The sequence below is a fragment of the Accipiter gentilis genome, chromosome 28 (assembly GCF_929443795.1).
Source record: "Accipiter gentilis chromosome 28, bAccGen1.1, whole genome shotgun sequence".
In the NCBI taxonomy this organism is placed as follows: Eukaryota; Metazoa; Chordata; class Aves; order Accipitriformes; family Accipitridae; genus Astur; species Astur gentilis.
This window is the reverse complement of record NC_064907.1, coordinates 5585575-5606495: the sequence shown is the minus strand read 5'-3', so window position 1 is coordinate 5606495 and position 20921 is coordinate 5585575. Positions and strand designations below refer to the sequence as shown.

The 20921-nt window shown below is 44.6% G+C and overlaps 1 protein-coding gene across 1 annotated transcript; it reads left to right on the top strand.

Moving 5' to 3' along the window:
- The first annotated feature begins 9291 nt into the window (after positions 1-9291).
- Positions 9292-20059, top strand: LOC126051519 (saccharopine dehydrogenase-like oxidoreductase). The gene is given in 13 exon segments (XM_049830842.1): positions 9292-9465; positions 9467-10043; positions 10291-10403; positions 11450-11530; positions 12001-12130; positions 13694-13743; positions 15356-15486; positions 16030-16147; positions 17309-17428; positions 17526-17582; positions 18124-18235; positions 19071-19152; positions 19868-20059. Coding segments are annotated over 13 exon segments (1704 nt in total). The 5' UTR covers positions 9292-9438; the 3' UTR covers positions 19974-20059.
- The last annotated feature ends 862 nt before the right edge of the window (positions 20060-20921 follow it).

Here is a 20921-nt window from a genome sequence, read left to right as displayed (position 1 = left end):
ATATGTCATGTAGAAAATTGAGCACTCTGAATTTTTAAAAAAGTTACTGATTCACCCATTTGCTTATTCCATAGATCAAGTAAACTGACCTATATGCCAGCCTTATTTCTGACAGTTGTTTTGCGTTGATGATGACAAAAGCTGTCTACCACACTCCCTTCTGTGTTTTGGAAAATATTTATGTTACCAGCAGTAGGAAGCTATACAAGCTCCTGCCTTTTTTTTTTTTTTTTTTTCCTTAAGTGTTTTGGGAACAGTCTAGTTTCAATTTTTCTCTAACACCATTAAAACTGCATTTGTTCTTTTTTACTTTTCTGGAAACTTCTGAAAAGAAGAACTTAGCTTTCAGAAGCAGAATTGATGTGAACGGTTACAGGACAGGTACAAAGATCCTTTGCCTGTTTATTTGTTTTGAAATTAATTTAGCTATTCAATCAACAGGTACATGGCAGCTGGTAGTGATCTTTGAGCGTGGAAAACTGACACAACTCACTAGAGGGAGCTCAGACACAGTTTCTGAGCCTAGCAAGGCGCTACTATACTTCACTGTTACTTGCCTTGTGTTTTGTCGGTAAATCTCTCCCGTTGATTAACTTAAAGTTTCTGCGTGGGCAACTACACAGCCTGCATTATGAAAAGTACACTGAGCTTTCAATTGCAGATAATTTGCAAATCAATAATGAACTGGGCCAGGGAGGTCTCAAACTTTAACGTGTTTGTCAGCATTGGTAGATATTACCAGAACACTTTTTTCCAGACCATAAAAATGGGTCAGAAGAGGTTTGTTTCCCCTCCTGCCTGCCTCTTTATTCCCAGTGCATTCCTTCCCCTTCATTAGATCCTCAGATGCATGTACTGACATCCTAATGCTGCACGTCCTGCTCCTCCCACAAACTGGGGTATCTTACCTTAGATGCTCTACTTCCCCATCTGAGTAACGCACCTCACTCATATCCCATCTCCTGCATGTCCATAACCTAAACCACTCACCTACCCAAAGCACATCGGGTTTCACCAATGCCCTGTGCTTTATCTGACTCTTTTCCCTCATATTTCCTTGCTCCACCATCCTGAGCTGCAAGTGCAGGTTCAGGCAACCCCTGGGCTGCTGCTGGAGGTATTTTGAGAGGAGCCGTTGAATGCGCTATGTACAGCAGTGAGGTTCCGTTGACTAGCTGTAATTGCTGTTGTGAAAGTGTTTCTCTAATGTTGAGGAAGTGACTAATGAGTAAAGGCCTTTATAAATGTACCATCCTTGTGATCAGTTATCTGACATCAGGCAGTCCTCACCATATCATGCCGTCCCTATTCACATGGAGGTATTTGTTCTTGTTCAGCCAAGAGTCAGCACACAGCAGACTTGGAATCCGCTACTACTGCCACATGAGCTGATCCTTCCTTTAAAAAACACTCGTAGAAAAGTTTGTGTGCCACACCTTGGGACCCTTTTTCCTGGCGAACACCAAAATACTAGTATGAGTTAGAAAAATCATCCAAAACTACTTAGCACAGTCTTAGGCACTCTGCTAAAGAGGAGGTACTATAGGAGGAGGTCAAAGAAGATCAGATCGGGGCCTTTTGCCCTTATCACGCTGCACATGTTCAGTGACATAATGAAAATGGTTAATAAGGTCAATTCATTATTTCATGAGTTGAGCAAGCTTTGGTAGGTGACAAATAAGATGGTGTTACTAAAGTAAAGCCTTAAACAACTGATCTTGGTCCAGGTTAGACACCTTGATGCTATCCCAGAAATTCAGAAAAGTGGGAGAGAATTGTCTCTGTGATGGTAAGTGAGGCTCTGTCCTGACACAAACCAATGCAGGGCTCTACACAGGCGTTGCAAAGAGTCACCTGGGGTGTTAGAGGCATGTCAAGAACATGGCAAAACGTGCTGCACTGCAGATATTCCCCACGTGGTAGGCCCATCTGGTTCTTTAGTATTTCTCAAAGTTCAGTTACTGGCCCTGCACACTGCTGAGCGGGTCAGCTCTATAAAATGAGGGGAATTTGCTGTCTCTGCGTTACATTCTGTGTTTTTGTTCTTTCCATCATCACAGTAAATGCTGCATGTGCTGACTGCTCAGCTCTAAACTCAGTCCTGAGGCAAGACAGTGGACTGAGAGCTAAACTTCTGCTTTCTACAGAATGAAAAAAAGGATATAGTTGATCATTCCTGTGGCAATTCTCAGAAAACCTCCTTGATGAGACATATTTCTGAGCAGCAGATCTTGGAAAATGTGCCCCATTCCAACATCACAGACACTAGAGATCTCTTAGGATCTTTTCTTTGAGGAATATGGAAGACATCTTGCCTTTGTCCATATTATAGACAGATCTAAATTCAACTGCAGCTATCCTGTGAGAAGCTCAGTTAGGGGCTACTGAATAGTAGCTACATGGGAGACACAGAAGCAGCAGCTCTGAAATGTTGCTTCTCACCCGTATTTCATCTCAGAAATACCTCTGCAGGGTATGGTGGCTGAGAGCACAGGACATTGGCATTCTGCTCTCACCCTCAAAACGCTGCAACAATTCTCCTACACAAAACATCCACACAGAGCAAGAGCAGCTGCACAAAGCTAAATGGTGTGCTCGCTTCTCCCACTTTCTTTCACAGGAGCAAGAGGGAGAAACGCTCCACCGCTGCACCATGTCTTCTCCCTTTACCAGGAATTCCCTTCCCCTCAGTGTCTGACAGTTCATGAGGATATAGCATTAGTGAGAGAGGGTGGCTTCAAGGGAAGTTATGATGACACAAAGGTGTTAAAATTAGGATTAGAAGGAATAGCTATGTGCTCTGCTTGCAGAATGAGAGAGAGACAGAGTTTTGCACTGAGCTGCAATAGTTTCTGGGATGAAGATCAGAGTTTTGTGAATGCCCATCCTTCCTAACCCTTAATGTAAAGGAAAGAGGCGCAGTGGAGAGATGGCCTCACACAGGTGGTGTTCAAGATAGTACTGGGAAAAAGAAATCTTCGGAGGTCAAAAGATGAAATATATTATCAATTCAAAGACAGCTACAAGGCTTTTGAGAACACTAATAACTGTGTCGTTCAGCTGTGCTTTATAAATGTGACAAAAATGAGCGGTTGTGGTTTTGCCAGTGTGTAAAATTGGATAATCTGAGATTCCTTTGTGTGTACACAGACAGTATACAACATGAAAGAAGAAAAGTACTTGTGGATACTCTTCATGAACACTAACAGAACATTCAAATGCACTGAACAGAGGCATCTGGGTGTGGGGCCAGTCAAGGCTTGGCCCCCAAGAAGTTCTGTAGGCAACTAAAGCCGGTGGAGCACAGAGAATAACATTGAGGAACTGTAGGTTTTTGCCTGCAAGCAGATTTAGCTAATTAGAGCATGCAGACCTTTTCTTTTTATAATGACCCTGCTTAAATAAGATACAAGCAATATTTTAAGAAATATTAGACTCTGTTGTTACATTCACAACGTAACTGAGGGAAAGGTGGCTAGAGAATTTTACAGTTCAGTCTAATACTGAAGACTGCAGACAGTAAAGAACAGGCTCTACCTAGCCATCCGCTTACTCTTGCTGCATTATACGGTTTCCTCACAGTTAGCATTCTGGTCCTTTGTCCCACCTACTTACATGCTCAGTTTCAGATGTCCTGTCCATTGGCACTCATCAAATCACTGGTCTCATTCTCCTATTGACACCTCCCTTGCTGTGAGGAAAGGCTTGTGCTGGTCTCTCTGCCAGCCACATCTGCTCAGGTGCGGACCTCTTTTTGTATTCCAAGTCCTTCACCCTCCATCCCTGGAAGTTACATCCTCAGATATTTGCAAAGCGTTATTGTGCCTCTGTAGCTATTTCTACCTTAATAATATATACCGTGAACTCCGGATTTTTCCTGGAAGGTGCCTCCATTCCTACTCCATTATTTCCTGGATTATTTTCTTAGAACTGTCTGCAATTTGTCAGTCTATTCATTGCAGTGAAGTGGCTGAACCAGAATGCAATGTTTTAAATGGCACTTCCAAAAGGAGACAGATTTTTATTTCTTTCTATGCAATCTGATGCTTCTACATTGCTAGTATCTCCCACATTTGCCATCCACTGGGCAAAACACTTATCCCTGTTTCTTTTAGCATAACTGTATTCTAGGTTTTAACTTCTCCAGTATGCATTATTTTGCATTTTCTGAATCCTTTCACTTTTAATTTCCTAGCCGCCTTTAAATTATCTCTCTGCAACTATGGGAGAAAGTTTCACATCTTTAATTGCTGGCATCAAAATGACTACTGAGCTGTGAGGTAGGGCAGAGCCCTGCAGTACCCAGGCAAGAGCACTGTGGCGTTTAACTCTTTATGTCTTAATTTACTGTGCGGCCACTTTTATATTAGAGTGTTCTAATGCAACATTGATTATTATTTAGTGTCATCAGAAAACTGTACTTTCCCCCTACAATTTCTTGTTTGGTCTCCATCTACTGAAAGAACTGTACATTTTTCAGTCTTTTCATACCTGTGCTTCAAGTTCAGTGTGAGAAGTGACAGCCGCAGTAAATATTGAATGAAGAGCCTGAACTCCAGAGGCAACCAAAAGCTTTGACCTCTGCTGTACTTCCATGGGTCAACAAATCCTTCATTTCTTCTTTCAAGAGATTGTTTAGATTTATGTATGAATGGGAATGTGTATACAGCTTATTAAAAGATAAGGGATCTCCAGGTGTCATAGGCTGCCATCTGTTGTTTTGTAATCCCCAGTTTAGAAATCAGCCAAATAGGTGGAAATAACTTTTTTTCATTTATTATTTGGCTGAATATATTTTTGGTTGAATATATATATGTATACAATATTGTATACACATATTTTAAGATGGTCCTGCACTTGGGTCACAACAACCCCATGCAGCACTACAGGCTTGGGGAAGAGTGGCTGCAAAGCTGCCCGGCAGAAAAAGACCTGGGGGTGCTGGTTGGCAGCCGGCTGAATATGAGCCAGCAGTGTGCCCAGGTGGCCACAAAGGCCAACGGCATCCTGGCCTGCATCACAAATAGTGTGGTCAGCAGGAGCAGGGAGGTGACTGTTCTCCTGTACTCGGCACTGGTGAGGCCGAACACACCTCGAGTCCTGTGTTCAGTTTTGGGCCCCTCACTGCAGGGAAGACATCGAGGTGCTGGAGCGTGTCCAGAGAAGGGCAACCAAGTTGGTGAGGGGCCTGGAGCACAAGTCTGATGAGGAACAACTGAGGGATCTGGGACTGTTTAGTCTAGAAAAAAGGAGGCTGAGGGGAGACCTTATCGCTCTCTACAACTACCTGAAGGGGGGTTGTAGTGAGGTGGGTGCTGGTGTCTTCTCCAACTTCTTCAAGTAACAAGCAATAGGACTGGCCTCAAGTTGCGCCGGGGGGGGGTTACATTGGATATCAGGAAAAGTTTCTTCACCAAAAGAGTTATGAAGCATGGGAACAGGCTGCCCAGGGAAGCAATTGAGTCACCATCCCTGGAGGTATTTAAGAGATGTGCAGATGGGTGTTTAGTGGTGGACTTGGCAGTGTTAGGTTACAGTTGGACTTGATGATCTTAAGGGTCTTTTCCAACCTAAATGATTCTGTGATTCTATGATTTAAATATTTTTTTTCAAAAAGATTAGGTGATAATTTTAAAATAAAATAAAAATAAAATAAATAAAGCATTATGGAACTGCCACATGTAGCAACCAGCTCTGTGTTGGATTCTCTGCAGTTTTTAATTTCAAGCTGCTCTTTTTAGTCCCAGTCAAAATGGTTTGGCTTATTACAAATTCTTAAGTTCTGTACGGGGTGGCTTTTTGGAGCCTATTTCCTCTTGATTATACAGGAATGTTCTGCATAAATTAAGGATAAGATAGAGCATGGCACTAAGAACTGTGGGCTCTGTTCCAGAAACATTTGTTCTCACAGTTTTACAGTACTGAGTAACTGTAGCAGGTACATAGATGCCTGCCTTTTTTTTTTTTTAATCCCTTATATACTCACCCACATAATTCTTCATACCCTGCGGTGAATTATCCGTCCATTGTTAATCGACATTCTTTCCCAACACCTCTGCCTACGCTTATGCTCTATTTTTCTTCTGTTCTGTAGTAACTTTTGCAACGATGCAAGCCAGTGATCTTACTTCATCCTTTGGGGTACAAGATAATTGCTATGTTGTGTTTTAAAACATTGCCTTCATACAGAATTGTGCAACTGACATCATATTGCACTCTTTCTGCTACGCTGTTATTATTGTAATTAAAAAGTAGTCATGGAACAACATCTAATAAACAAAAGTACCCTAAAGTTATAAATGAGTATAAAAAACTTTACCACAAAGATTGGTGTCCAAGAAATACGTAAATATTGATAAGGAGGATTTTATCAGAACACTTCCTGTACAACATAAAGGGATATACAAGTGCTCTTATAAATGCCTACACAGATTCCTCAGATCCTGCCAGAGGCACCAGGTGGAACAGGAGAAGCTAGCAAAGGGAGGTATGTCCCTTTTTATTTGAGGAATTTGAAAAGATATGGCTTGCACGTGTGTGTGCGCACACATATGCTTGTGTGCTTCTCTGTCCCAAAGAAATTGGCAAGGACCTCTTGTAACTGAAGTTATTTTAGACTGAGGCAGTCTGGCTAAATGAGGCTTTAAATGAAGTACTGAAATCTTTTAAGTGTCTGTGTGCAGATACACATGGAAAAAAATAAGCACCTTCAAATCTGAAAAACAATATTTTAAAAGAAACAGTAATGTCTTTTTGGGGGGAGCTTCTAAAGCTGATTCAGGTGGGAACCTCCCTTGCAGAACTGCACTTGGCAGCAGATCTGGCATTTCTTGTCTTCCTATTGGACAAGGAAAAACTAAATCATCCTACTGCTTTCCCACAGAATAATTTTTGCAATCCTGCGTTGGTGGCACTAACTAGGGAGGACAGGTTAACCTTTGTCTGTAGTCAAGACTACTGTAAGCCTTCCATTTAAAACCAGAGAATTGGCAGTGCCTGGATGTTTGCTATTTTGAAACCTACCTGTCTACTTAGTTTCACAGGCAGCAATATAAACTCGCTTAGAGACTTTGATTTTTGTTCTTTTTTAACCCAGTGAGCTGGAGGGAAACTAGAGATGTCTGCAAACAGAACTCTTCCCTTACCAACCACAGGTCTCTCTTGAGAAAAAATGAGTTGGAGCTACCATAATGATATTTTACGTAAGCAAAAAACCCAGGTTTGCCTCGTGTTTTGATGCCCCTCTAGTTGGTTTTCAGGTGTCCCTCTGCATCTCTGAAAGCCCGATTTCTTGCTTGTGTAAGCTGCAATTTACATGAATTATCTTGCTCCAGCAGGTGTGTTTTAAAGAAATATAGCTGACACTGAAAGAGTAGATGAAAACTTGAGAGTTGTGGATTGATAAACAGGGTAACTCTGCCCAATTTGGTGTAAAGTTTGTCACTGAGAGGAGGCAGGGTTCTCAGCACTGCATACAAGCTTGTGCTTGCCAAGCCACTGCCTAACACCACAATGCAGGTCTTATCAACTACATATGGCCCGAGGAAGCTTGTTATTCTTTACAAATGGTTGAGTCAGAGTCACAGGTTTATGTATTGCCTTGTTTTCTGAGAGTGAGAGGGGATTAGATGTGAAAAGAGGATAATATGGAAGAGGGAGAGAAGGCAAGAGAGGCAAGCTTCTGCAGCAAAGGGATGAAGAAAGCAGGCTGAGGATCCCAGCCAGCCCAGCAAGCTATGTCAGAATCCCTCTGCTATTTGCAGGCTCCTTACAGTCTCCTGTCACTGAACAATTTTAAATGTTAATGCAAAGACTGAAGAAATAACATTTTTTAGTAACTTCAGATTGGGGAAAAAATATCTATTGCTTATTGTTGCAATGTTTTTTCAAAGCTTTTGCAAAGGAGAAAGAGAGTGGAAGACCAAAGACAGTGGCCTCGAAAAAAACAAACTTTGCTTTGAGAATTGGTGGCAGAAGAGAAAAATTGAGGATAAGAGAAAAGTAGCTCAGAGGAGTTCAACAGTATTATGAGCCCAGCTAGAAATTATCCCAGTGTGTAGGATGGACAGGAAGGTAGTAAGAGACCAGCCTGACTAAAGAGATGTTTAGTGACCTCAAACACAAGAAACTGGTTTTACAGGGTTGCTCTGTAAATCAGATCAACCAAATGATCTGGATTAAAAAAGAACACAAAACCGGTCTTTGTCCTTCCCTCCCCCACTCTTTGTTTTCTGTTAGACTGACTTGTTTCACTGATACAGCTGATAGTGTAGGCCTACAAACAACTGCATCAGCACTACTCAAGGAGTTGATGCTGATGCTTAGAGGTGAGGATCTCCTGCTGCTTTGGAAAGGAGACGTTTAGAATGTATTCAGAAAGGACAATAATCTTCAGTACAAATCTGAAATGGGAAAAGACTGGCTAGGCAGCAGTGATTTGAAAAAGCCTCTGAGGTGGAACAGATCATGAGCTACAGGGGCATCAACAATGTGACACTTGCAAAAAAAAAAAAAAAAAAAAAAGGCAAATGTTTTGGGCATGTAGAAACAGGAGTAAATTCTGGCACATCACGTAACCTCCTCAACTGATTTAGCACTGACAATGTGAATGTGGGGCCTAGTAGCAGACACTAGATTTCAAGGCAAATGTAAACCAGCGGGAGAGTTCAAATAACAGGAAAAATGTATGCATGAAGTGGCCTGTGAGGAAAGATCAAAAGCATTAGTGCTTTTTAATCTAGGGAATACTGAGGAAATGCATGGACGTTTCCAACTTTGCAGCATTTTTTTATATATATTCCTCAGGGGTTAAATCTTTTACCAATATCCTCTAGAAACAGGAAAAATAGCATGAGGCTGAAACTACAGATGTGGAGATCTAGCTTCTTGTCTCCAGCTGTATGTACAACAAAGTGCAGAAGGAGATTGCCTGGGCTACAGTGTAAAAGTGTCTGTCACTAGAGGTTTTATTAACAGGTTAGACAGGCATCTGTCAGGAATGGTTTAGATACGGCAGATGCTCCTGGGAAAGGGCCAGTGAGCAGGATTCAAGAGGTTGCTTCCCGTGTGACTTGCTGTGAGCCTCGGGAATCCAGGTGAGCAGCCTGGCCATGAAAAGCACAGAAAACATGAACATACCTCACTGTGCTGTGCAGTCACGAATGCTCCTTACCATCGGGGCTCTGCAGGATCATTGCTTCTCCCCACCACGATGGGAACTTCAAATTTTGGACTGTTCTGCTTTTGTTGTCGAGTGAAACATAAATATTTCCTGTCATTTGGGGGGCAACAGAGTATTTCATTTTACTTCTGGGTAATTAAGGTAATTTTGATTAGTAACAGCCCTCGGTTCATCTCTACTACCTATGCTGAAATGCTTACGGCAGCAGCGAGCTGTGCTCTTCAGGAGAAAGAGTGTCTGCTGTGGGACCAGTGAGGATGGCCTCTCCCTACAAACCGTTGTTGCCTATGCTGCTGGGCTCCAAAGCCTCTCGGCCGTATCGTGGTATACTTTTAGTCGTTCACGGTACGCCAAAGGTCCCGTGAGAGAGAGCACCTCTCCCTCCTTCCTAGCTGCTGCAACGAGACCAAAGGTTACCTCTCCCCCGGCGGGGGCCGAGGGCTGGGCGCCGCCGGGGCCCGGCAGGCCCGGAGCCCGGCCCGCCGCTCGGCACCGCAAGCCCCAACCGCCGCAAGGGCCGTAACGCCCGCCCCGCGGGCCGGCCTCCCGTCCCGCCCCCGCCGGCAACGGGCGCGGACCTGGGCGGGACGGCGCGATACCGGCCGCTGCCTGGCGCCGGCAGGCAGTGCGGCGGTTCCTCTCCCCATGGCGGCCGGCGGCGGCGGCGGCGGCGGCGGGGCGCCCGAGCGGCCCTATGACCTGGTGGTGTTCGGGGCCTCGGGCTTCACCGGCCAGTTCGTGGTGGAGGAGGTGGCGCGGGCGGCGGCCGGCGGGGAGCTGCGCGGCGCCCTGCGCTGGGCCGTGGCCGGGCGCAGCCGGGAGAAGCTGCAGGCGGTGCTCGAGCGGGCGGCCGAGAGGCTGGGTACGGGCCGCGGCGGGGGGGGTCGTGCTGGCGCCGCGCCGCCGCCCGGCCCCCGTGCCCCGGCCCCCTCCGTGGGGAGCCGCCGGCGGGCGGCTGCGAAGGGAAGGGCTGAGGGGGCGACGCGGGGCGAGCCCCCCCCCCGCCGGCGGCGGCGGCGGCGGGGCCCGCGCCGGGGAGGTGGCGGCTCGGCCCGGGGCGGGAAGCGAGGCGGCGGGCGGCGGCGGTGACGGCGGTCTCCGGTGCGCAGGGAAGGCGGCGCTCGGGGCGGAGGTCGGCGTGCTGCTGTGCGACGTGGGCGACGCGGCCTCGCTGGCCGCCGCGGCGAGGCAGACCCGGCTGGTGCTCAACTGCGCGGGCCCGGTGAGTGCGGGGACGCGGGCGGTGCTCCCGCGGCGTCCGCCGGGCGCGGCTGCCGGCAGAGCCCGGGCCGGCGTGTGCCCCTCGGCCGGCGTCCGTGTGCCCCTCGGCCGGCGTCCGTGTGCCCCTCGGCCGGCGTGTGCCCCTCGGCCGCCGGCAGCCCCTCGGCCGCCGCTCCCCGGCTGCGTGCGGCTGGGCGCCCCCCTGCGCGGGGGGGGGAGAGCTGCGGCGGCGACCGGGAGCCTCTGCGGCTGGGCTGCGGGGTTTCGGGAGCCGTCCGGAGGAAAGGGCGCTTTTCGAGACGGCCCCAGCAGTGCAGCCGTGTCCTGGGGTCGCCTGCAGACTCCCCGGCACGGCACGATTTCCGCTGGGGGAATTCGCGGGCGGTTCTCGCTGAAGGGCAGCAGGGTTGGGTGGGGGTTTGGCGGCGGTGGGGGTTTTTTGGCTTGTTTTGTGGTTTGGGGGGAGCCTTTCCCAGGCAGCAGAAGAAACTGCTCGGAATAGCGGGGAGGAGTTTTGGGTTGGGCCAAAACGGTTTCAGGGGTGCTAGCGCTGAAAACAAATGGAGCGGGAAAAGAAGCCCACAGAGATGCTCTTCTAAGTTCTTGGCCCCTTTAAAACTCTCGGTGGCGAAACTTCCAGCGCGCTTGGAGGGGATCAAAGTACAAGAGCTGGAAGTTGGGTCGTGACGACGTCTTGGAAATTGGCGGTACTTAAGTAGAGAATATGCTGATAACAGGAGCGCAAAAAGCATACCTTGAGATTAGACACGTTGAGTTGGCCTTGGTGGTCTTACCTTTGGAGAGAAACAGGGTGCAGCAGTCTGTGCAGCAAACTGCACCATCAGTGATGAAGGTTGTTGTGCTGCTTCTTCTCCCGAGCCCCCCAAAACCCACAAGTACTATTACATTTTGGCCCCACGTAGCAAACCCAGTACCCACCAAGGGCTTACTTCTCTTGTGGGTGGCTCTGTCAGATGAAGCACGCTGGGTGAGTTGTGGTGGGTGGGTTTTATTTTTTGTAACGTGTGGTGGTCTTTCCTTCTATAGTATAGATTCTTTGGAGAGCCTGTGGTAGAAGCTTGTGTTGAAAACGGTGCGAGCTGTATTGACATCTGTGGAGAACCCCAGGTACGTGACCGTAGAAAAATGCTACCTTCTATCAAAGAGCTGTTAAAGGGGTATTTGTGTAGTATTTTTCCGCTAACGTTGCTGAGCGTGAAGACAAATTTTGCCTCCTGCTCTGCTGGTTTACGATGCATTACTTGTTTTTAAGTACATTAATGTGTATTAGTTGGATAGTTTTCTTACTTGGAGACAAGAGCCTCTCGGGTTCTCTCTGGAAATCCAAAATGCTTGAGTTCTGCTTCGAGTCTGGGTTGTGATTCTACATGGGAATTTTGTGCAGGCCACCTTTCTTTGCACTGCTGTGATACTTTCATGCCGTAAAACAGGAGTAGCATGTATCTGTCTTAAAGATGCTTGTAAGTGTTTTGAAGTATGCGGGGTGCTGTGATAAGACAGTAAAGCGCTGATGGCTCATATTGGGTGTGGCCGAGTACAGAGTTCTGCTTAAAATACTTGTTCTGACTGTGTTTTAGTTTCTGGAAGGAATGTACCTGAAATACAACGACAAAGCTGCGGAAAAGGGAGTGTATGTCATTGGAAGCTGTGGCTTTGACTCTATACCAGCTGATATGGGAGTACTGTACACCAGAGACAAGTTGAAAGGTGACTTATTTAAGTGTGACCTTATGCGGAAAAAGAAGTGCAGACCATGCTTTCATCTGGCTTCCCAAAGCAGCAATGCTTATGTGGAGACTCCTTCAGTCTCTCTTTTTGCCTGCCTTTACCAGCTGATCAGTTTCGACCAAACCTGGTAAATAAAAATTGAGAAGTAAATCATATTCCCATTAGCTTGGAGAAGATTGGTCATTAGGTGAAGGAGGGATTCAAGGTAATGCTGCTCGCTGAGAGAACAGAACCTGCAGCTGTCAGCAGCAGGCTGTTGAGCCAGGCTGTGGACATCCCTAGGCAAGGCTCAGCGCACTGCCCCTTGTGCAGTGCGGATCTTGTAGGGAAAAGACAGTGGGGACAGGAAGGCTGCGGGAGAGGGATTGGAAATTAGTGGGTGATCCGGTTTCCTAGGTTTTCTTTCTCTACTGGAAGCCCTGAGAAGCCATTGTCTGAGTGTAAGTAGACAGCCAGTGCCGTGCCGTGCCTTTGTCTTAAAGAGCAGCCAGACAGTAACTGAAAGAGGATAAATATATTTGAGGGAAGATGCGAGATGATTCCATTCTGTGCAAATAGTACTTGCTCCCAATCTCAAATGCGGATACTTCGTTCATCAGGTCTGACTTGCAGTCGGAAGGGCTGATGAAAGCATCCGAATGTTTTGCTTTTATGTACCGTTAGAAGTGCTATGAAGTGGGATTGCTTTACGTTGGAGCGTGTCATCAGCTTTCAGTTTAATAAAACTCAATCTGGATCTGATTGAAGGGAGAGGAGAGGCATGGAAATGAGTATCTGGTTGTTCGTGGGGTTATAATTTGATGTCTGATACTTGATTTGAAGAAAGATGTCTTTTATATCTTCCTGTTTGGCCTTTAGGGTATTACCAGCTGTCTATCCAGTTGCTTGCTATATTGACATTTGCCCCCACAAGTACAGTCTTAATGCTCTCAGAAGGAACTGAGCAAAGCAAAACAAAGCGGAATTTGGAGGAGTTGTTTTGTTTTGCTATTCATCCATCACAACTAAGCATGCTTTGCAAAACACAAGCTATGCTAAACTTAAAGGTTTTAGGATATCTTGTGTGTTTCGAGGTTTCGGGGAGGGGGTTGGGGGCGGGGGGGTGTTTGGTTTGGGTTTTTTTGTAGTTAAGGTCTACCAAAATCTGTAAGTCCATCTCAGTTTTCACAGCCTACATCATCCTTAATTTTGAAACTTGGAGGAAAACTGAATATGGCTCTTAATATTCCTTTCCTTTATTTTTTTTTTTTGGTGTGGATTATTTTTATTATGTCATTAAGTAGATAAGACAAATGAAAAATGTAGTGAGTAAAGCTAATATTGGTGACCCTTCTTGAAGTACTTTATGTAAGAAGTTTGATACTTGCTAACTAAAAGAGCTGTGGAACTTAATCGTAGTTTATTTTACTTTGAGGTAAAGATGTGACTCTGCCTTTTCAACTAACAGTGTCAGTGGCCTGCTGTTTGAGTCTACCAGAGTGTACTCTGGCTTTGTGAACTAATGACTGTATATGCCAAGTCATGTTTTCTCCTCCCTTAAAGGTACCTTAACTGCTGTTGAAAGTTTCCTGAAGGTGAAATCTGGGCCTGAGGTTAGTTGGTTTACGCCTTCTTGGAAACTGAGAGGTATTTGTGGTGACTTCACTGTAGCCCATTAGAATAACTGTTGTTACATTAATTCAGACCAAGGAACAAGCTGGCAGTTCTTTGGTGATGGCTCTAAGAACTTTAGGAGCTAACAGAAGTATGCCGAGCAAACACGCTTTTGTAAGGTTCACTTGCATAGGCTGTCTACCTAAAGTTTGCTGTGTTAAGCCATTTCAGGAAATAATTTTTGCAGAGATGTCGGAAGGATTCATACATAAGTAAACTGTAACAGATACATAGTGTGTTGCCAGTAATCCTAGTGTTTGGCTGTTTGCTGGGTTTTTTTGCTTGCTTGTTTGTTTGTTTTGTTTGGGGGGTATGTTTCAAGGTACATGTATTAGCATTACATGCATTAAAGTATGTAATAATTGCAACAAGGTGTGATAATTGTAAGGTCATTATTGAAATAATGCAACGATGACCCAAACCAAGACAGTGTTGGTGCCCAGCAATGGAACATACTGCTTCTCCTGTCCTGTCCTGAGCACCCATATTGCCAGATGGGGCCCAAGTCATAGCCTGTTCTTATGAGCATTGGGAGGAGAGGAGGAAGTGCGTGGATTGGGAGAGTAATATCTGTCTGTTAAAGGACAGGGAATAGTAGTTAATGAGAGTGTATAAATCTGTATGTTGGGTATAAAGGTGGTTTAAGTATGTAGGATAAGTTGTAAGTGCTGGTAAGAAGGGATTTAGTAACGAGAATTAAATACAATGGGGCAGTTTTTTATATATATAGAAAAATAAATATAAAATCTTCTCTGTATTAACTTCCGTGGGACCTGAGCATGACACAAATGGTATGGCGTAAGGGGTGGAGATTGCATTGGGTCTGGCTGAGATGGAGTTAATTTTCCCCGTAGCAGCCCTCATCGTGCTGTGCTCTGTACTGGTGCTAGAAAGGTGCTGATAACACACCAGCGTTCTGGCTGCTGCTAAGCAGTGCTCGCACAGCATCAAGGCTGGCTCTCCAATATTTCCCCCCGCCCTCACCCAGTAGTCTGGGGGTGGGCAAGATTCTGGGAGGGGACACAGCCAGGGTAGTGACCCAAACTGACGAAAGGCGTATTCCGTACCATATGATGTCTGCTCGGTGATAAAAGCTACGAGAAAGGAGGAGGGGTGGGGGGCATGTGTTAGTACAAGGTTTGCCTCCTGGAGCAACTGCTCTGTGTCCTGAAGCCCTGCTTCCCGGGAAGTGGCTGGACATCGCCTGCTGATGGGAAGTAGAGAATAAAGCTTTTGTTTTCCTTTGCTTCTGCATGCGGCCTTTGCTTTTGCTTTATTAAACCGCCTTGATCTTGACCTATGAGGGGTTTTTTCCCATATGATTTTCTCCTCTCCCTGTCCTACTGAGGAGGGAAGTGATAGAGCGGCTTGGTGGGCACCTGGCATTCAGCCAAGGTCAATCCACCGCATTTCAATGTACTTTTATGCGTGTAATCGTAATACATCTATGTAATAATGTGTAATATATGTAATAATTGTAAGGTCATTATTAAAATAATACATGAAACCTTCAGATGCTGAATTAACTACGGTTTCATGGTATGTTGCCAGGGCTCTTGTGCACATGATGGGACCTGGAAGTCAGCGGTTTATGGCCTTGCGGATCAAGACAACCTGAGGAAGCTTCGAAAAAAGATAGGATATGCCCCTGTTCCAGTAGTTGGTGCAAAACTTAGAAGCAGGTATAAGAAGCGTAAGACGTGAAACACGCTGTCTTCTAACAGCTCCAGTATTTACTATATAGGTTGGCAACATATTGCTTTCCTAAATACTAAAAAGATGCATTTAGGACTTCAGTGTAATATGAACGGATGGATACTCATCTAGTAGAATTGAAGATAAGTTCAGTTTTACTGATTTCTTCCTATTTTACTGAAAAAAAAGAACACATCCCAGCATTTACAGGGTCTCAAAGTTAACTTGTTCTAAGAGACTTTTGTTGACATGGCAAACTTTTGTGTTTGATTTCAGAAGCGATTGGTAGGAGGAAGAAAGAAAAGTGAGGAGAGTATTATTTTGATTATCAAATTCATCCTCACTGTAGTGCGTGGAATTTTGAGTTGAGCCAGGGATAAATTTGGAATGGTTTGCTTTCAGTGGAAAGAGGTGACGTCATAGAAATGCTTGAGGAAAAAGCCAGTATGGGTAGGGCTGTTATGATCTGTTTCTTTCAGCACGCGTGAACATGTGAACATTTTTTCTGACTTTCTTTTTTCCATTGGCAGAGGACTGGTGTTTTACAATCAGGAATTCAAAGAGTACTCCATTCGATTCATGGGATCTGATGGTTCCGTTGTGAAACGGTCTCAGTGTTACTTGCACACAGAGTTGCAGGAAACACCTGTAAGTTACTGGTTTTGGTATACTATGTCCTTAGTAGCATTTTCAGCGCATCTTTCCTTTATGTGATAACTGTTCTTAGTGCAGATCTGCGTAGTAGGGCTTCTGCAGTTAGGTAAATAGTAACGAACTGCGATGTGCTTCTGCTTCTGTAAAGAAGGAGGCTGGTGCTGTTGGTCTCCTTTGCAAGCTGTTTGACCTGATGTGGTCCAGGTTCTTCTGGGTGCACGGGCCTCTTTCATACTACTCGATGCTCTGCCTGATGAGCTTGCTTATTGCTGCTAGCATAATAGATACGAGAGTCTCTCGTAGGGTTCTTATGCTATCTGATTTCTGGGCCTGTATTTGTAGGGAATGGAAGCCTTGAGTCACGGAAATATTTGAAAGGTAGGCTTCCTTATTTTGGGGAATGATGAATACGTTAAATTCTGTTCCTGTGCAGAGGCTTTTCTTGTTTTAATCAGTGGAGCTTCTAAAAGCATTGTAATTGTAGTCTGTGCAACTATGGTCAGGTCAGGTCAGTGTAGTAAACATTCTGATAAAGAATTCGTATGCTGCTCATTTGTATCTGGAGACGTCTTTGATGCTTGGGTCTCTGGTGTGCAGAGTAAAGGCAAGGTGAAGCGGTGGTCGTGTTTAGTTTTTGTTTTCCATGGTTTCCTGAGAGGAGACCAGCCCCAACAACGTATAGAACAGCTGTGCAGAATCACAGGCATCAGTTAAGAGATGAAGGTGAGACAGTGCTCTGAAAATATACTTGGAAACTACTCATGAGAAAGGCTTCCCATTGCTATTCCAAAATTCTAAAGGAAGGCGTCAGTTTGTCTTAAACTAAAGCAGTAAGGGGAGGAAAGGAAGATCTTGGGAAAGCAGCCTGGAATTGGATACCAAAATGCACCTTTCTTTAAAGTGTTCCACTCTTGTTTACCATGCTCGCTCCCTCGCCATTCTGTAGTTACACTGTCTTCTCATAATGAATTACAAAGTGAAGCATTATTCAGAGAGTTGCTTAGAACCAAGACAATTGTCTAAGGCCCGATTTAAACAGCTATCTATTGTATCAAGCAGTTGCATCCTAATGTGGGGGTAGATTCATTTTTACAAATGAACTGATGCAAAAATTTTAATGTAAATTCTACCACTGGAAATATGGTTTTGCCTCAGGTGCAGTATGGCGCTTATGTGAACATAGGTGGTCTTGGCTCTGTTATCAAGCTGATGTTTGCTGGCATTTTATTTCTTCTTCTTGTGAAGTTGAGCTTTGGAAGAAAACTTCTGACAAAAGTAAGTGTTCAGAACACAAAAGAATTAAGTGTTTGGATATTTTTTCCCCCTCTAGTTTACTGTTGTTTGTTTGGTTTTTTCCCCTGTTCTTATATAGTACCCGGAATTTTTCTCTGCTGGATTCTTCACAAAGAAAGGACCAACCCAGAAACAGGTAGCTGACTGTTTTCCATCACAATTACTGAATAGATTTGTTATGATAATGGTGGACTAGTAATCTAGAGTCAGCTGCTTAGTCCCAAAGAAATAATTTCTAAATGCACATTGTGTGTGCCTGTTCAGTTAGCTTTGAATATTTAAATCATCATGCCTTCTGCTATTAGACATCAGAGTATGTGCAACTCATACCAGGAGAAAATGGGTCATGTTGCTGGGTCTGATGTATTTACAGGGATGGCTCACAGCACTCACATCTGTCAACGGTGATGACAGGGGGAGACTGAGTAGTACAAACCCAGGACTGAAAGCCCTGAGAGAATAAATGGACTTTAGGACAGTAACAGTTCCAACAAAGGGGAAGTGATTACAAATTTAGATGAGATTGTACCTTTTAAGCAATAACTCCCAATAACTCTTCTCATATTTAGATAGATGATAGTATTTGTGGCATAATAGACACCTGTATTTACTACTTGTGCTTGCCTGATAGAAGTGAGTTACTGTTTTGGTGGCCACGTTTGTCTTGTCCACTACAGATGGATGGAACCTCTTTTACAATGACTTTTTTTGGCGAGGGTTACAGTGAGGGGCAAGACCCCCAGTATGGCAAACCAAATGTCAAGATCTGCACTGAAGTGAAAGGACCAGGTATGTATGTCAGTAGCAGCTTACTGCTTTTGCCTTACATTCCCTACTCAAAAAGAAGTTTATGGTTCCACTGCTACTCACCCTTGAGGAGCGCTTGCAGCATGGACAAAGTCAGCAGCCTTTACAGAGTATTACCTTGGATAGTAGCATTCACAGCCACTTCATTTGCTGCCTTGTCATTCGCTTTCCTTCTGACTTTCCCTGTTCCAATTTTTCATTTTTGCAGAGTAGAGCAGTTAAAGGGAGAGTGCTTTAAGGTTAGTTTTCAGTTGTTGCAGCCTGGACTTACTACTTGTTTATTTCCAGTCCCCTGTGAGTGAACGGAAGCAGATCTGGCATAGTATCATTTCTAGCCATAACATACCTGTGTTCAGGTCATTCCTTTGAGGGGAGGTGACACCTGAAGTCAAGTTTGGAGACAGCAAGAATGTGCATTCAGAAAGGAGTTAATGAAGCATAGCTTCTTTAAATAACTGCTGAATGCAACAGTCTCACAGCAAAAGTCTGAATTTAAGCACAGAATGGGGAAAGCTCTTGCTGTAATGGAGAGCCCTCTCTCACCTGTGAGGTGATCGCTCATGCTTGTTGTGTGGTTATAGGCCTGTAGTTGAAGCAGTATTTGTCCAGATTAGATCTTAGGGACTTCACCAGCTACTTGGGATGGTTACAAGGTAAAAAAGCTGTTCTTAAATGGGGAAGGCTGTTTTGTTGCCAAAGAGATTATTCTTCAGCACGCTGTGGGTAAGAGCGAGATTACATTCTACATTTCAACACGCTGTACATTGTTTGTTTGGGGTTTTTTGTTTTGTTTTTTTTTTGTTTGTTTGTTTGTCAGAGCCTGGCTATGTTGCTACACCAATTGCAATGGTTCAAGCAGCTGTATCTCTTCTGGAGGATGCAGCTTGTCTGCCTAAACGGTAAGTACTTTCCCATGCAGAACACCTTGATCTCCCCTAAAACTACTATATGTGTATGTTTCTCTTGGAAACTACAGATCTCATAACCCTGTGGATTTTTGTCTTGCCTCACCCAAATGGCTGTGCAAGGGAGATAACTTCACACACTTTGCTTTTGCTTTATTAAACCACCTTGATCTTGACCTATGAGGGGTTTTTTTCCATATGATTTTCTCCTCTCCCTGTCCTACTGAGGAGGGAAGTGATAGAGCTGCTTGGTGGGCACCTGGCATTCAGCCAAGGTCAGTCCACCGCATTTCAGTATACTTCTATGCGTGTAATCGTAATACACCTATGTAATAATGTGTAATATATGTAATAATTGTAAGGTCATTATAAAAATAATACGTGAAACCTTCAGATACTGATTCACAGCCATTTACTCTTCATCTGCCTTTCAGTTTGAAAAGATGTAGTCATACGTCTTTAGAAATGCTTTTGCTGCATCTGTTGCATCAGTGTCTGCATTTCCAGTTAATGGAATGGTTTCTCTTGAGTTTGCTGGCTGCAGAAACAAACCTATGAATATAACCAGCTTGCTAAATTCTGCACACGCTCTCCTGTGGGAGAGAGTGGCTTTTTCTTTCTCAGGCAGTGAAATACATCCTTGACTTAAAAAAGGTCTTACTCACTCACTGTACCACTACTGTTTTTCTCTTTTGATTTTCATTAACAGGGGTGGTGTATATTCTCCAGGAGCTGCTTTCTCCAAAACAAAACTGATCGATCGCCTCAACAAACGTGGTGTTGAGTTCTCTGTTATTAGCAAGCCTGAACTCTGAAGTCAAAACATAACTGTATGAACTAACCCCTTTCCTGGGTCTAACTCCAATAAAACTCATTTGGCTGTAAAAGCCTAATCATAAAATGGTTTCAGTGTGCTATTGTTTACAGCAGAAACAGAAGAAAAATGGAGTTAAAAGTTACAGTACTATTTGCTATAGCGAGCAAGCCCATGAAGGGGCTTTTTAGTTCCCAAGCATATTAAATCAGTGACTTATTGGGTACTAGTTCTAGAATTTTCTTTGATCTCTTCTAGCTAAGTTTTAAGCTACTACTTAAGAGAACCACTATGGCATCTGCTTCACAACCAGCCACAGCCTTCTTGCTTGGCCCCAGTCTGCAACTATTAAAAGCAGGCAGGCCCTGGATAACAAGTGCCTTAGCAGATGAAACAACTAGTTACTCCTCATGCCTGTTTGGGAGGGGCGCTATTGCTTTGTGGTGTTCTTGCTTTCAAAGCCTTAGTGCCCATAGTGAAATAAAAGAGTAGTTGTTGTTTCTCAGAGCTTAAGGAACAGTTTTGTCTCCTTTTTCCCCCTGGGTTATTATAGAGACCAGGTGACTCTGTACTGTTGTCATAAGGTATTTTGACTTTCATTCTTACTAGCTTGCCTGTAGTGACTTGCACTAAAATAGAAGAGAAAGCACAAAGAGTAGGGTTTGTCAATGAGACCGTCATCAGCAACACGGCAGTTCTTCTCCCCATGGTGGCCAGCGGTGCCAGGGCTGGGAGGCCTGAGTGGCCCTACAAGCTGGTGGTGGTTCAGGGTTTTACTGGGTGGGGTGTTTGGTGGTGGTGGTTGTTGTTTTTTTTTTTTTTTTTTTTTTGTTGTAGCTAAGGTCTACCAAAACCTGTTAAGTCCATCTCAGTTTTCACAGTCTACATTGTCCTTTATTTTGAACCTTGGAGGAAAATGGAATATGGCTCTTAATAGTATTTTCCTTTT